Source organism: Solea senegalensis, linkage group LG8, assembly GCF_019176455.1.
Source record: "Solea senegalensis isolate Sse05_10M linkage group LG8, IFAPA_SoseM_1, whole genome shotgun sequence".
NCBI lineage: Eukaryota > Metazoa > Chordata > Actinopteri > Pleuronectiformes > Soleidae > Solea > Solea senegalensis.
In genome coordinates this window covers 11,063,020-11,076,829 of record NC_058028.1, presented here as the reverse complement: position 1 = coordinate 11,076,829, position 13,810 = coordinate 11,063,020, and the positions used below count along the sequence as shown (strand labels likewise).

The following is a 13,810-nucleotide window of genomic DNA, read 5'->3' as shown; positions in this document are numbered from 1 at the left end:
ATGCTATGCTTTTTTCTGTGAAAGGAGCAAAGTCTCTCTGTAAAAAACATGAATCAAAGCATGGACGTTTTAGCGAGAATGATTTCTCATTATAAAAGCCTCAGTTTCACCTTAAAGTCGGGTTTAATGATTAATTTTTCGTGATGTTTACATCAGGGAGGGATGAGTTTGAGGGAGAGACTCTCTCTCACTCTCCACTGCTGATGTGCAGGCTACTCCTGCACACTGTTATGAGTAAGTTAAAGAAATCTGATTATTCTGATCAATCACTGCACATGTTTACAAAATGATTTACTGCACTTCGCTGCAGCGATGATGCGCTAGGAGTGCATAGCTGAAGGATTACAGCTGTCTGTTGAAGACACTAAGTTATAATGAGAAACGGCTTAGATTCTCCTCTGTGGCAGTTCTCCTCTTGTATCCCTTTATATAAACCACAAACTCCATAGAGAAAATCAGAAATTTTAGCTCACAGACACAACTCCAGGGTCCATTGTCAGAAAAACAATTTCACTTAAAATATTTGTCTCTTTCTGTTTTAGGGACTGAGGGGAGATCCAGGTCAACTCGGCCCTTCAGGACCACCAGGACCTGCAGGAAGTCCTGTACGCTTAAAATCTTATCTTACTTTCAATTTTAACAAATTCCATAGCCTGATGTCCACTATTTTTTTGTGTATTTAAGGGAATTCCAGGGTTTCCGGGGTCACCAGGAGAGAAAGTAAGTGTATGATGCTAAACTGGTCTGTTCAGTTCTGTCACAGAAGTATTTGTAAATGTTTAACTTTTGAATAATTGGCTTTAATCCCAGCTCCTTTTGAAATCTTTTTACAGTTTTAATAAAAATGTTAAGTTGCAAGTAAAAGTCTCTTTCATAAATGTCACTGAGACTGTTTTATAAAATACATTTAGTAGGTCTACCTTAAGTTTCTCGGTTTTGTGTGATTGGATGATCGATTGGGTCATGTGACCTGATGTCTCTTTTTTGCGGTTTAGGGTCAGGAGGGTCCCAATCCCGTGATTCTAGGTCCTCGAGGACAGAAGGTGAGCTCAGCTATATAGATGACCCAATGCTAATGAGAGATGCCATGTTGATTGTAACCTGTGGAACATCCTCATCATCCTTATATTCACCTTCATCTTCGTCATCATCATCAGCTGTGCTTGAATTCCAGGGTGATCGTGGACTTCCAGGGATCCCTGGACAGAAAGGAATCAAACTGTATGCTGAAGGACCCAAAGAGCTGAAGGTCTGTAAAACACATCAGCTCTGCAGATATTACCCCTGCCATCCACTCTTTGACCCACTGTCGCTTCAGTTTCACCTCCTTATTTGTATGATAAAATTAACTCTTGTCCAAATGCAATTCAATTGAGTTAAAAAATGCCATTTTTCAATGATAACAATATAGTATGGATGTAGTTTGTTTCTGTCTTAATGTCTGACTCTGTGTCTCACTGTCTTCACTGACGTTTGCCCACCTCTGTCTCCTCTATCATCACTTAACATCTGTCTCTACATTAAAGGGAGAACCTGGTGAAAAAGGAGAAAAGGGTTGCCATGGGCTTCCTGTGAGTCGCTGATAAACAAACCACCATGTCTTCCTTTGTTTACCTCGTCTCTTTGTTGTCATCAGAGCTGATGTGTAGCTGATGTGTGCCTTTGCTTTCTCCTCCAGGGTGTCGCTGGGAAAGTTGGAAGGAAGGGAGAGAAGGGTGAACAAGGCGACCCAGGCACATTTGTAAGAGAGAGAACAGAACCAGATGTGGCACTATGGTCAAAATAATGTTTTAGTAATTGATTTATATCTGAATGTTTATTTTTTGATGTGTTTGTGATGTGAAGTTCAGCTAAAACGTGTTGTTCATGTTACAGGGTAAACAAGGAAAGGACGGACTCATCGGAGCGCTTGGAATTCCAGTAAATATCCAGCTCGGCTAATGCTTAGCATTCATCTCTATTTAAAACACAGTGTAAAGTCTTATTTGAAGCTAAAACGTTCAGATGGACTATACAGCTCAATTCCATTTTAACCCTTGCCCCTACCACCTCCTGCCACTTCAAACGATTTTTCAGCACACTTCAAATGGAGGACTGAGATTTTTCCTAGATTAGCAAATGGTGTAGCTATGTAACCACAACAAAATATATTTACAACCTCTTGTCTCTGGTCCACTTACTGTATATTTCCAGGCTTTGAAGACATTTTGAGAAACAGGACTGGGTTTAATTTTAAGGAGCTTTTAGTGTTGCTACGTAGCATTAGCAGCTGCATAGCTCACTGAGTTGTGTCACTAGATGTGAAAAGAAACACTTGATTATGATTATTGTTTCTTCAATTATTGGCCTTTTTTTTTCTTTTAGTGAAGTTAGCATGCTGTCATACTCTCTGTTCTTTAAACACAACAGTGGCTAAAGCCCTAGGTCATAGAGAGGCTGCAAAATAAAAATGCCAGATCTGTAAAAAATCTTTATCTCGCCTTGGTGAGACGAGATGGCTGAATTTATAATATAATATAAATTTAGAATAAAATCAAGGCCCTTATTGTTATTGAAAATCACCCTAAATAGACATTGAAAGTGTTTAAATGTTGTGCAAGAGAGATGTTGATGTTCAGGTAATTGTCCTGCATTGCTTGATTTACGTAGACTAGGCCTACGCAGAACAATCGTTGAGTCGTAATCACAGTACTAGCTGTGTTGTGGACACTTTACACTGTCTCTCTCCACTGCTGACATGAGATTGGTCCAAGAGGGTCCTTGAATATGATGTCATCCAAGGTATGGGAACCCTGAGTTGGCCTTTAGGTCATAATCAATAATAATAATAATAATAATAATACATCATATTTAATATAGCGCTTTTCTGGACACTGTACAAACACAAAACAAAACAAAGGACCTGACTGGAAAAAAAAGTGGTAAATAGACAGTTAGGTGTAAGCAGTTTTGAGTAGTGATTTAAATGTCTGTAGTGAGTAGTAATCCCCACCTTTTCCCTTATAGCTGCTGTTTACTCAACAAATAAGACTCTAGAGATACAAATAACAATAATGCTAAGCTTTGCTTTCTTCTACTGCTATCATTTATTTTTTTCTCATGAGGTTAGCATGCTAACAGCTAGCCCCTGCTTAGACATAGGCTGTTGCTCTCTTGTCTGAATTCAACAGTGGCTATAAGGCCCTTGGTCAAAGACTACAAATAAAAATGGTTGACGTGACAGCTCCCAAATTATCAGGATCACGTCATAGTGGCTTGCTGTAGTAAAGGTCATTTTAGTAGTTATGACATGAACCAAACGAAAAACACATTAGACATTTAATAATGTTTTAGGTAATGTAGGTCTTATCGCAGTGTGTGTTTGTTTCTGATCAGTTTGGTTTTAGTTACGTAACAATTATAGAAAAACAGCTGGAGGCAATTATCATGATGATAATTATGATTGACGTCTGATTATTTAACTTGTATTTAACAGTATTTTCGGACCAACTCAAAATATGAATTTTCCAGCAGTGTGTTGAGTCAAATCATGAAGTTTTTTGTAAAGTGTGCAGAGCATAAAGAAATTGTTTGTGACATGATCTGTGTGTGTCTGCAGGGAGACACAGGGGATGTTGGGTACCTTGGGCCTCCTGGCATTGAAGGAACCCAGGTAAGAAAAGTATAAAACTGGGTGTAATTAAAAAATATCATACATCAACTCTAAATGAACTCTGTCCTGTGTTAACGTTCATGTTTTAGGGGGAGAAAGGTGAACGTGGTCCTCCAGGTCTTCCAGGAGAGGTGGGTGTCAGTTGCTGTTTTTTGGTGTGGGCCATGAAGCCTTAAATGTGGTCTTCTGGTTTATGACTGTGAACTACATTTAATTTATTTTCTTTCTTTTTTATCAGACTATCTGGAATCACAGGTTTCTGAAGGGTCAGCGTGGTGTCCCTGGGGTCCGTGGCCCCCCAGGAGCCCCTGGAGAACAAGGTATCACACTGTCCAATGTCAAGGATTAAAACCTGGTCTCATTATTTTGGGTTCAGTTCAGACCCGACTCGTGTGAACATCAGTCTCAGATGATTGATCACTGGTGGATGAGATCGGATCACTCAGACCACATTCAGATCTGACGCCTGATTTATGAAGCTTGCATATGCACACTTTATGCACAAAGTTTTACCTATAAAAAACAAACTTGAAGGGAAATATGTGGTACTTCACGGAAACTCTTACCCATGAGTACGCACATTTAACTGGGGAGAGAAGAAACTACAACCCTGATAGTGGAGGAATGAATAACCATAAACTGTGTGAACTATATTTAATTATTACTGCTTTACACAAACAGACAAGACGTATTTTAAACAAATAAACTAATACCCGCTTGACTGATATTATGATTCTACATATACACCCAATAAACATCAGAAAAATATGTTATTGTATGAAATAAATGCTGTAATTATTAAACTATACATTTGTGGTATGAAGCACAGTTTCAGTAGTAATAAAGTAAACGGGAGATTTCGTTTGCTTCAGCATTTCAGTTAAATTTACGTGTGATTTTTATTTTTCATTCTTATTTTTTGTCTTTTAGGAATCATTGGTTTTCCTGGAATGCAGGGTGAGACAGGTAAATTCCACCTATTTCCTCATTTATTCATTATATATACTATATATCATCAGGAATGGGCATCATGTGGATGCCCATGCATGTGGAAACTGCAGTATAATTTAGCAGTTTTGATACAAGTACACCTGACATGCTTCGGCATTTATTTGATACCCACCAAATCAGATCCCTAATAATAAGAAAACTATCTATTGATGACTTTCTATTGATACTGCGATATAAATCAGTACCATTATTAATCAGACTTCTCAGTGTTTTACATTATTAAATATTTAAATATAGTCTCTTGATCTCTGTAGCAGCGACTCCTGCTGGACCTCCAGGAGCTCAGGGGCCCCCAGGCCTTACAGGGCCCAAAGGAGAACCAGGAGAGCCAGGGTCCCTCATGTACGGCACCCCAGGGGTGACAGGAATACCAGGGGCTCTTGGAGCTAAAGGAGAACCAGGAGAACCGGGAATACCAGGTGATAAAAATTTACAAAGAAAAGTTTCACAGGTAGAAAGAGAAATGTCCCACAGATGGACATCTTGTCTTCTGTCTCTCAGATTTTCTGCCGGGAGATGTCGGTGCTACAGGAGATAAAGGTACAAAAGGACTGATTGGACTTCCCGGGACCAGAGGGGACGAGGGGCAGATGGGTGAGTGGCTAACATTTTCTTTATGGACTTTGTTGTGGTCAAGTGAGCAGTTTAAAGAGTAACACTAACTTCAGTTTCCAGTTGAGCCAACGTTGTCTAATGGTGAAATAAAGCTTTGAACATATTCTTAAGATATTGTAGACTTAAGCTGAAATAGATTTTATACACTGGACCTTAACAAACGGGGTTCTCACAGCTCCATCAGCACTGGCTTACATGGCCAAAACACCTGTAATTCAAAAAACTGAACATTCTTTTTATTGTTAATTCATTGTTAGGTGAAAAAGGAGAGACTTGCTTCGTTTGTGCTGAGGGGTCCGGCTCCCCCGGACCTCCGGGTAAACCAGGAGAGCCAGGTGAACCTGGGCTGCCAGGTAAAAAAAAAAAAAAGTTTTCATTCATTGTCTGACGCAGTGATTGGCATGTGGAGTAAAGGTGGTCGTTTTCCAGGGTCCGACGGTTTTCCAGGACCAATAGGTGACAAAGGGGTCAAAGGTGTCCGAGGATCACCTGGTCCACAGGTGAGCTCCTTAGCCTTCACAGCAGTCTTTTCAGAGCCTGATTCTAAAGAGGAGCGTGGATCTCTGATGAGAATGAACATACTGAGACTTAACATTATGCATAAATAAACTACCAACTGTTTCTCATCAGGGCCCCTTTGGTTTCCCTGGCATCCCAGGGTCCCCAGGACCTGCAGGTAAACCAGGGATCATGAACAGAGTAGGAGAAAAGGGTGAGGAAGGAGCGCAGGGGGGACCAGGACCAGTGGGTTTCGAGGGTACAAATGGACCTGTAGGTATACCGGGACCAAAAGGTGTTCAAGGACAGAAAGGAAACCCTGTGAGTGCAGACCATATCTGGGGGGGGGTCAGAGGTTAACAAAATATGTCAACACATCACAGATGAAGTGACGTCTGTGTGTATTCTGCTCTCCAGGGGCCTCCAGGACAGAAAGGTGACAGGGGCCCACTTGGGGAGTATGGTCCTAGTGGGCTGATAGGACAGAGGGGACCCCCAGGACCTCCTGGTATTGGTGTTCCAGGGCCTCCAGGACCTAAAGGCAACATAGGGGTCCTGGGCCAGAGAGGAAGTCCTGGAATACCAGGTAATCTGTCCAGGTGAGAGTGTCCAAATATGGTGTGGGCTGAAGGGGGTCATAAGCTGAGCTAAGGCACTGTCTGTCTCAGGTGAGAAAGGTTCTCCCGGAGAAATCAAGACATCTCCAGGAGATCCAGGACAAAAAGGAGAGAAAGGTTTACCTGGAAATCCGGGACCTGAAGGTGAGACAGGTGAACTGTCATGATAACTTGCATCTGTACATGTTAACCAGATGATTCACCTGTGTGCTCTTGCTGCTCTCAGGTGTGACAGGACTTCCTGGTGATCTAGGACCTGTTGGTCCTAAGGGAGAAAAAGGAAATGAAGGGTTTTCTGTGCAGGGGCCCCCAGGCTTCCCAGGGGTCAAAGGTCAGTTCATGAACAGTTTGTATAACACAGCAGCTATGGTTACCACCAATAATGTCTATTATTTTTCAGGAGTGAAAGGTCCTCCAGGAGCTCCAGGTTTATCAAGTTTTGGTATCAAGGGACGTGCAGGGCCGTCAGGGCCACCGGGGATGCCAGGGCCTAAGGTAAACTACATGAAATAAAATAATTTATTGTTGCACCTGATGCCTGTAACGTTTCTTGCTACTCTTGTGATGACACTCTCTTGGTCTCTGGGCTGTGATGACAGGGAGATAGAGGTATCGGCCTGCCAGGACAGCAGGGTCAGTCTGGCCCTCCGGGAGAAGATGGTTCTGTGGGGTCTCAAGGAAATCCTGGACCTCAGGGACCAGAGGGAGTTCCAGGGCTTCCGGGACAAGACGGACCACCGGGACCCAGAGGTAGCTCATTTTAAAATCTGATGAACAGTTGTTGAGATCTAAGACACAATAAATGTTCATATTAAATGGAGTATCTCTCAGGTTCTAGTGGTCTAGACGGTGTCCCTGGCCCAACTGGCGTTACTGGACTCTGTTTAGATGGGGCTCCTGGACCAAAGGGAGAGGAAGGACAGATTGGCTCCATTGGCTTCCCAGGTACCAACTGTGCAAAATGGTGATGGGTGGGCGGGTTCGGACGGACTTTAAAGAAAAATGGTGGGTGGGTTGGTCAAAAAACAAGAAAGATAGCATCATTATAAATAAACTATGAACGTATATCCAAATGCTTTTGTTTAGATACACCACAGTTCCAAAAATGGTTCTGGACGGATCACAGCTTTATGTGTTGTGTATTCAAACAACCAGCGCCTCAAGCCAGGTTTATTCAACCTCTTCCTACACTTGTGGCTGGGATGTGAAAATATCATAAATATTGATATAGGGTTAGGGTTATATTAGATATTGAATATTAGATATTGAAATATGCTTTCAATATCATATATAATAGCAAAAGGCTTTAATGATGTGTCCCAGACCTGTGCATCTCTAGTGCAAAACTCACCTCTCTTTCTGATTGCTGTCCTACTTTTTCAGGGGTCTGTGGCTCAAAGGGGGTGCAGGGTGATTCTGGACTGCCAGGTGTGGGACCCCTGGGTCCTCCAGGGCCATATGGGACTCCAGGGCTTAATGGACTTCCTGGACCAGAAGGAGGCTTTGGACTGAAAGGCCTGAGGGGGACTGATGGGAAGCCAGGATTCCCAGGTGAGGAGGTGGGGCTACATTGGTATGAGTCGTGCCATGCAAATTTAGTGCCCAAGTTCAAATTTTTCAACCCATTTGAGTAAATCACAATGTTTTGCATGTGACAGAAAACTGTGTCTTCCTTGACCTCATGTAGAATCTCATCACAGAAAACATCAACTCCATGTTTGGTCTGAAAGCACCATTAGTCCTCATAAGTATGTTAACATCAACATACAATATATGTGTCTGTTTAAGGCATCAAAGGTGACATGGGTCCGCCTGGACCGCTTGGGTGTGCGGGGAATGATGGCAAACCAGGAGAGCCAGGACGAGTAGGACCAAAAGGTATCAACCAACAAATCAATTAATGAGTAAATCAATCAACCAGTTGTGTCTCAATTTCACTGTCTCTCTGTCTCTCAGGTGAGATGGGCATAGATGGGATCAGAGGTTCTCAGGGCCCTCCAGGGCCTCAGGGGGACCAAGGGGAGAGGGGACCTCCAGGCCTCGAAACTTCTGTAACGATGTGTGGAGATCCTGGAGATGACGGAAATCCAGGTTCAAGAATCAATATAAATATTAAAACAAGTCATAAATTAAAAAATCCAAATGAAAACAAGAAGGTGTCTTTCAACACATAATGTGACCTGTCTGTCTGCTTCCTTATTCACCTTTAGGGCGCCTAGGACTTACTGGCGCTAAAGGAGACAGGGGCATCCCTGGACCTCAAGGACTTGACGGCAGCAATGGCGTACCTGGAGAAGCTGGGCCACAAGGTTGTTGTTTGAGAATTCATGGACCCTTGTAATCTTTATGTGGAGAGTCTACTTTGACATGATGCTATAATAAATATGTCTGTGTCTCAGGACTTCCTGGAGACCCCCCCAGAGATGGGGAAATAGGTCCTCTTGGTCTCACCGGTCTCCCTGGGTACCCAGGGGAAATGGGCAGGCCAGGTAACTGCTGTTTGTCAGGGATGATTTCTCTCTTTGTCTCTGCCTCTGCTCTGCTATCTGCTCATGCTATTTTGTTGCAGGATTAAAGGGTGAGAAAGGCTCTTTGGGCCCTTCTGGTGAAGCTGGTTCAGATGGTACACCAGGGTCAGGAGGACCAAAAGGTGCTAAAGGAGAACCAAGTCTACCTGGACTTGGAATAAAAGGATATACTGGACAGAAGGTATCACACAAAAAACACTCTACACTCTAAAACCTTTTTCTTTTATCATCAGTGCCATCTATCAAAAATGTTGTTTTATATTTTGTTCAGCCTTTTTCAAAGAGATTTTTCAGTTTTTAGTTAGCTTCAGTTGCTCGGATTCTTTTCACAGGTTCCAGTGTTAGTATTAATGTACTCTCCTGAAATATTGATACTTACCTGTATTGCCTGGGCACAGATGATATCAACCTTGTGTTTTTCTTGTCTTTAGTGTATTCTGCTGTTTCCATAGAATTTTTTCATCTTCCCAGGGAAATTCAGGATGTTCGGGACCTTTAGGTTCAAAGGGAAGAACAGGAGACCCTGGGAACATTGGTTCTCCAGGAGAATATGGCCCTTGTGGCCCCAAAGGATACTATGGTCCAGTGGGATGCAGAGGTCAGATTTCTTTTATTATTTGAACTTATTTATTTTTCATAAATTGTCTGAAAATGTACCTACAGTCTGTCCGTCCATCTGTCTCAGGTCCTCCAGGACCTGTGGGTGAAAAGGGTAGTGATGGTCCACCAGGGAAAACAGGCCCTCCAGGACCCACAGGACTACAAGGTACATGAAGCAGTGTTATATTAATGTCAAAACACTTTAGGACACATCATTTTCTGTCTTCTTACTCTGTGACTGACTTCTTTTTTAGGCAATAAGGGGGCTCCTGGAGACCCTGGTCTACCGGGTCTCAGAGGAAACCAGGGACAAGATGGGATACCTGGACCTCCAGGAGAGAAAGGAGCCATGGGAGGTAGGTGACCAGTCTGGATAAGGTCTGGACAATGCTGGGCCCAGCATTTCTGGGGACCCTTAGTGGACCCAATATCCTATTGATATGAGATATATTCTGGTTTATATGTGAACAGTTCTGGTTTTAGATTCGGCACTTGAACAAGTTTTCTTTCCTCAGCTCCTGGATTTGGTCCCCGGGGCCCAGAGGGGCAGCAAGGTCAACCTGGTAAGTCTAAGGTTTTAAATAGAACTCAAAAAGAAACAAAGGATGTGCTTAAAAATCTCTCATCTTATCAGGCTCTGTCGGAGATCAGGGTCTTCCTGGGACCTGTGGACCTCCCGGTCCTAGTGGTCCTGGGGGAAATGCAGGTTATCCTGGTCCTCCTGGACCCACTGGTCCTCCTGGCTCTCCTGGACCCGAGGGACTCTGCACTGCAGGAGAAAAAGGAGATCACGGGGTCTCTGGAGCACAAGGACCAAAAGGTATAGAAAGGAACATTGAATCTTCTGCAGCTGTTTACACTTACCAGGACCATGTTGCAGGATTACATGTGTCTCATATGTGGATCGTATGTGGCATACAGGCAACCTGCTGGGTTGTTGGGTGCCGTTATCTGAGACTCTCTCTGTGTTCGTAGGTCCCCCTGGCTGTAAGGGACCTCCTGGTCCTCCCGGTCCTGGTTATAAAGGAGACAAGGGAAGTATAGGAGCAATAGGTAACCCAGGACCAACTGGTTACCCTGGCGACCCTGGTCTACAGGGCCAGCCGGTAAGTATTTTGCAGAAGTAGAGGACACGATGAGAATGTTACAGTGTCCAATTTAGTCCTGTTCAGTACAATTGTTGTTGTTAACAGGGTAAAGACGGAACCCCGGGTCTACCTGGACCCAAAGGCAAGATGGGAGAGACTGGTGTCATTGGACCTTTTGGTAAGAAGTGCAGTCAGGTGACCAGTGTCCTAACAGCTGCCTCACTGGTTATAGAGACAACCTCAGGTCTCACGGTGCACTCATATTGATGATGTGACACAAAATGTTTTGCACAGTGAGAGCACAGACAGAGCCATCGCAAAGATGTCGATATTTTCACTAATGTTGCTCTTCTGTTGTCATGAAACTATAACATTGTACAGTTGCCAAAGGACAATTTTGTATGTGTGTTTTAGGTTTGAAGGGGGATGCGGGGCCCCAAGGTGATGCTGGCTTTCAAGGACCTCCAGGACTACCTGGGAGTCAAGGTAACACATTGACATCACACAGTGGACAGAAAACTGTCCACTCATAATTACAATGTAGTACCACTTAACACTGCCCCCTGCAGGACTCAGGGGTATGGATGCATCCAGAGAGGTGAGGATGGTTCCAGGAGATGAAGGCTTGCCTGGAGTTCAGGGACCCCCAGGAGAGAGAGGACCCCCAGGGGCCAGTGGGAGACCAGGATGTCCAGGTGATGGAGTGTCAGACTTCAGCTTTGAGCTGCAACATTTCTTACACGCAGATGAACTGCAGTTGTAGGATCAGGACTGTGTTTTGTGGGTGCAGGTGTGAAGGGCAGTAAAGGTCAGGTGGGTATCAGAGGACCAGGTGGACGCCCTGGACCTAAAGGGGATCAGGGAGACCAAGGACTTCCTGGAACAAAAGGTACAACCGCAGATTTTCTGTTGGCTGTGTAGTGTTTACTTGTGTATGAACTATTGTGGTTTTATTATATATTTTTTCTGTGTATTGTTGCTGTATAAAACCAGACCAGGATCTTTGTGGTTGTGTATGAGGTAAGTTTGTGTTACTCAGGTAAATCTGGATTTCAAAGCTAAAAGTCACAAAAGAACGCACTTACTTTTGGAGGCAGCAGAGCAGTTAGAACTGCTGTGTGCCGTGAAATATACATATGACATATTTTCTCTATGGATTGTAGTGTGGGAGAGTGAACTGCATACATACTGGACACTCATGCTGACATTTTGAGCTTTTGTAATGTCCTGAATTCAAATGTGATGACAGGTATCCCAGGCACATGTGGTCTCCTCGGTGCCAAAGGTCTTCCGGGTCCACCGGGTCCAAGTGGGGATGCACCAGAGAGGGATGGCTTCCTGTTCACCAGACACAGCCAGAACCTGTTCATCCCATCATGCCCTGCAGGATCCAGTCAGGTGTACAGCGGATACTCGCTGCTGTTCATCAACGGAAACAACCGAGCGCACGGACAAGACCTGGGTAACGTGATATCAGATGTCAGACGTAACTTAGTACTTTTATGTTAAAATACGTGATAAACAGTGTTCTCTCCCTCTGCAGGTACGTTAGGCAGCTGTCTCCCTCGCTTCACCACCATGCCCTTCCTGTTCTGCAACACTGACAATACCTGTCGCTATGCGTCACGCAACGATTACTCCTATTGGCTGTCCACCAATGAAACACTACCAGGCAGCGTCCCCTTCATCACCGAAGATTTACTGGAGAGTTACATCAGCAGGTAACACACTCTCTCTCTCTCTCTCTCTCTCTCTCTCTCACACACACACAAACACACACACAGAGACACAGTATGTACTGTATGTGTCTCATATCACACGTGTTCTGCATGTGTCTCATATCATATCACGTGTTCTGTATGTGTCTACATTCATCACTCATGTCTCATATCACAGGTGTATGTGTCTCATATCATATCACGTGTTCTGTATGTGTCTCATATCATATCATGTATGTCATATCATATTTCTGCATGTGTCTATCATATGTTCTGTATGTGTCTCATATATCACACGTGTTCATCTCATATCACACGTGTTCTGCATGTGTCTCATATGTATGTGTTCTGTATGTGTCTCATATCACAGGTGTTCTGTATGTGTCTCATATCATATCACATGTGTTCTGTATGTGTCTCATATCAAATCACATGTTCTGTATGTGTCTCATATCATATCACAGGTGTTCTGTATGTGTCTCATATCATATCACACGTGTTCTGTATGTGTCTCATATCACAGGTGTATTGTATGTGAGGCCAGAGCCAACGTGATCACCGTCCACAGTCAGACCAATTTTGTCCCGAGCTGTCCCTCTGGATGGGATCGTCTTTGGTTGGGATACTCCTTTGTGATGGTGAGATGATGTCACTGGGGTGCTCACATGGTTCGTGTCCTTAAATGCCCTCACTCTATTGGCTGATAACAAATGTGCTGTCAGCGACAGGTCAAGGACACAGACAGTTGACCTCACATTAATTTCATGTTTGAAACTGTTAAGGCTCAGCTCTCCTCTGATCGCTCTGTCCTTTGGCCTCACTCTTGGTCTCCAGGAAACAGGAGTGGGGGCTGAGGGGTCAGGGCAGCCTCTGGCTTCACCTGGATCTTGTCTGGAATTCTTCAGGAAGATTCCCTTCATTGAGTGTCATGGCAGAGGATCCTGCAACTACTACACTGACTCATACAGCTACTGGCTGGCTGCTCTCAACCCCAGCGACATGTTCAGGTGCGTGTTTGGATAACAACTGGTTCAGATGCAGATACGCCATTAATAACACTTTCACACTGCCTTTTGTCTGATATATTTATATGATATTTCATGTATTCACTATTCATTTAGCCTACACTAAAACTACTGTGACCGGTTTCAGTTTTATGTATCTTAGTGGTAAAATGTCAATGCATTATCAACAGATCTTTTCTCTGTCTGTTTATGCTGGGAACCGGGCGTCACAAGTGAAAATAGGCGGGAAGTTGAAACATAAAAATAGAATGAAGATGAGGAAATGCAGTGGTGACACGTACGTCACTCATCCAGTGTAAACACCTGTGAGGTGGAGTGATGCTATAGTTATGTCTCCCAATGCTGTTATAATTCACTGTATCAGCACTCCTGAAATGCCTCTAGTCCAACTGTTTTAATTTGAATTTAGTAATCTTTCATGCATGATGGACCTTTAATCAGTGACGCCTTATCCCTCA

General features: G+C 43.6%; 1 protein-coding gene across 1 annotated transcript in view; it reads left to right on the top strand.

Annotated features, from left to right (window-relative positions):
* Window positions 1-13,810, top strand: part of col4a3 (collagen, type IV, alpha 3) — a 40,045-nt gene that overhangs the window by 22,671 nt on the left and 3,564 nt on the right. Inside the window, exons 11-52 of the mRNA XM_044032454.1 lie at window positions 543-605; window positions 685-720; window positions 996-1,043; window positions 1,175-1,249; window positions 1,527-1,571; window positions 1,679-1,741; window positions 1,876-1,920; window positions 3,599-3,652; window positions 3,742-3,783; window positions 3,891-3,972; window positions 4,583-4,618; window positions 4,918-5,082; window positions 5,165-5,257; window positions 5,536-5,631; window positions 5,708-5,778; window positions 5,909-6,097; window positions 6,194-6,362; window positions 6,445-6,537; window positions 6,620-6,724; window positions 6,794-6,888; window positions 6,993-7,143; window positions 7,225-7,338; window positions 7,777-7,944; window positions 8,182-8,271; window positions 8,350-8,484; window positions 8,604-8,702; window positions 8,793-8,882; window positions 8,963-9,102; window positions 9,393-9,519; window positions 9,607-9,687; window positions 9,776-9,877; window positions 10,037-10,084; window positions 10,156-10,341; window positions 10,497-10,627; window positions 10,715-10,787; window positions 11,024-11,095; window positions 11,179-11,304; window positions 11,400-11,498; window positions 11,859-12,071; window positions 12,153-12,330; window positions 12,851-12,965; window positions 13,162-13,334. Of these exons, the coding sequence (XP_043888389.1) occupies window positions 543-605; window positions 685-720; window positions 996-1,043; window positions 1,175-1,249; window positions 1,527-1,571; window positions 1,679-1,741; window positions 1,876-1,920; window positions 3,599-3,652; window positions 3,742-3,783; window positions 3,891-3,972; window positions 4,583-4,618; window positions 4,918-5,082; window positions 5,165-5,257; window positions 5,536-5,631; window positions 5,708-5,778; window positions 5,909-6,097; window positions 6,194-6,362; window positions 6,445-6,537; window positions 6,620-6,724; window positions 6,794-6,888; window positions 6,993-7,143; window positions 7,225-7,338; window positions 7,777-7,944; window positions 8,182-8,271; window positions 8,350-8,484; window positions 8,604-8,702; window positions 8,793-8,882; window positions 8,963-9,102; window positions 9,393-9,519; window positions 9,607-9,687; window positions 9,776-9,877; window positions 10,037-10,084; window positions 10,156-10,341; window positions 10,497-10,627; window positions 10,715-10,787; window positions 11,024-11,095; window positions 11,179-11,304; window positions 11,400-11,498; window positions 11,859-12,071; window positions 12,153-12,330; window positions 12,851-12,965; window positions 13,162-13,334 (4,376 nt within the window). The remainder of the gene's footprint in view (window positions 1-542; window positions 606-684; window positions 721-995; window positions 1,044-1,174; window positions 1,250-1,526; window positions 1,572-1,678; window positions 1,742-1,875; window positions 1,921-3,598; window positions 3,653-3,741; window positions 3,784-3,890; window positions 3,973-4,582; window positions 4,619-4,917; window positions 5,083-5,164; window positions 5,258-5,535; window positions 5,632-5,707; window positions 5,779-5,908; window positions 6,098-6,193; window positions 6,363-6,444; window positions 6,538-6,619; window positions 6,725-6,793; window positions 6,889-6,992; window positions 7,144-7,224; window positions 7,339-7,776; window positions 7,945-8,181; window positions 8,272-8,349; window positions 8,485-8,603; window positions 8,703-8,792; window positions 8,883-8,962; window positions 9,103-9,392; window positions 9,520-9,606; window positions 9,688-9,775; window positions 9,878-10,036; window positions 10,085-10,155; window positions 10,342-10,496; window positions 10,628-10,714; window positions 10,788-11,023; window positions 11,096-11,178; window positions 11,305-11,399; window positions 11,499-11,858; window positions 12,072-12,152; window positions 12,331-12,850; window positions 12,966-13,161; window positions 13,335-13,810) is intronic.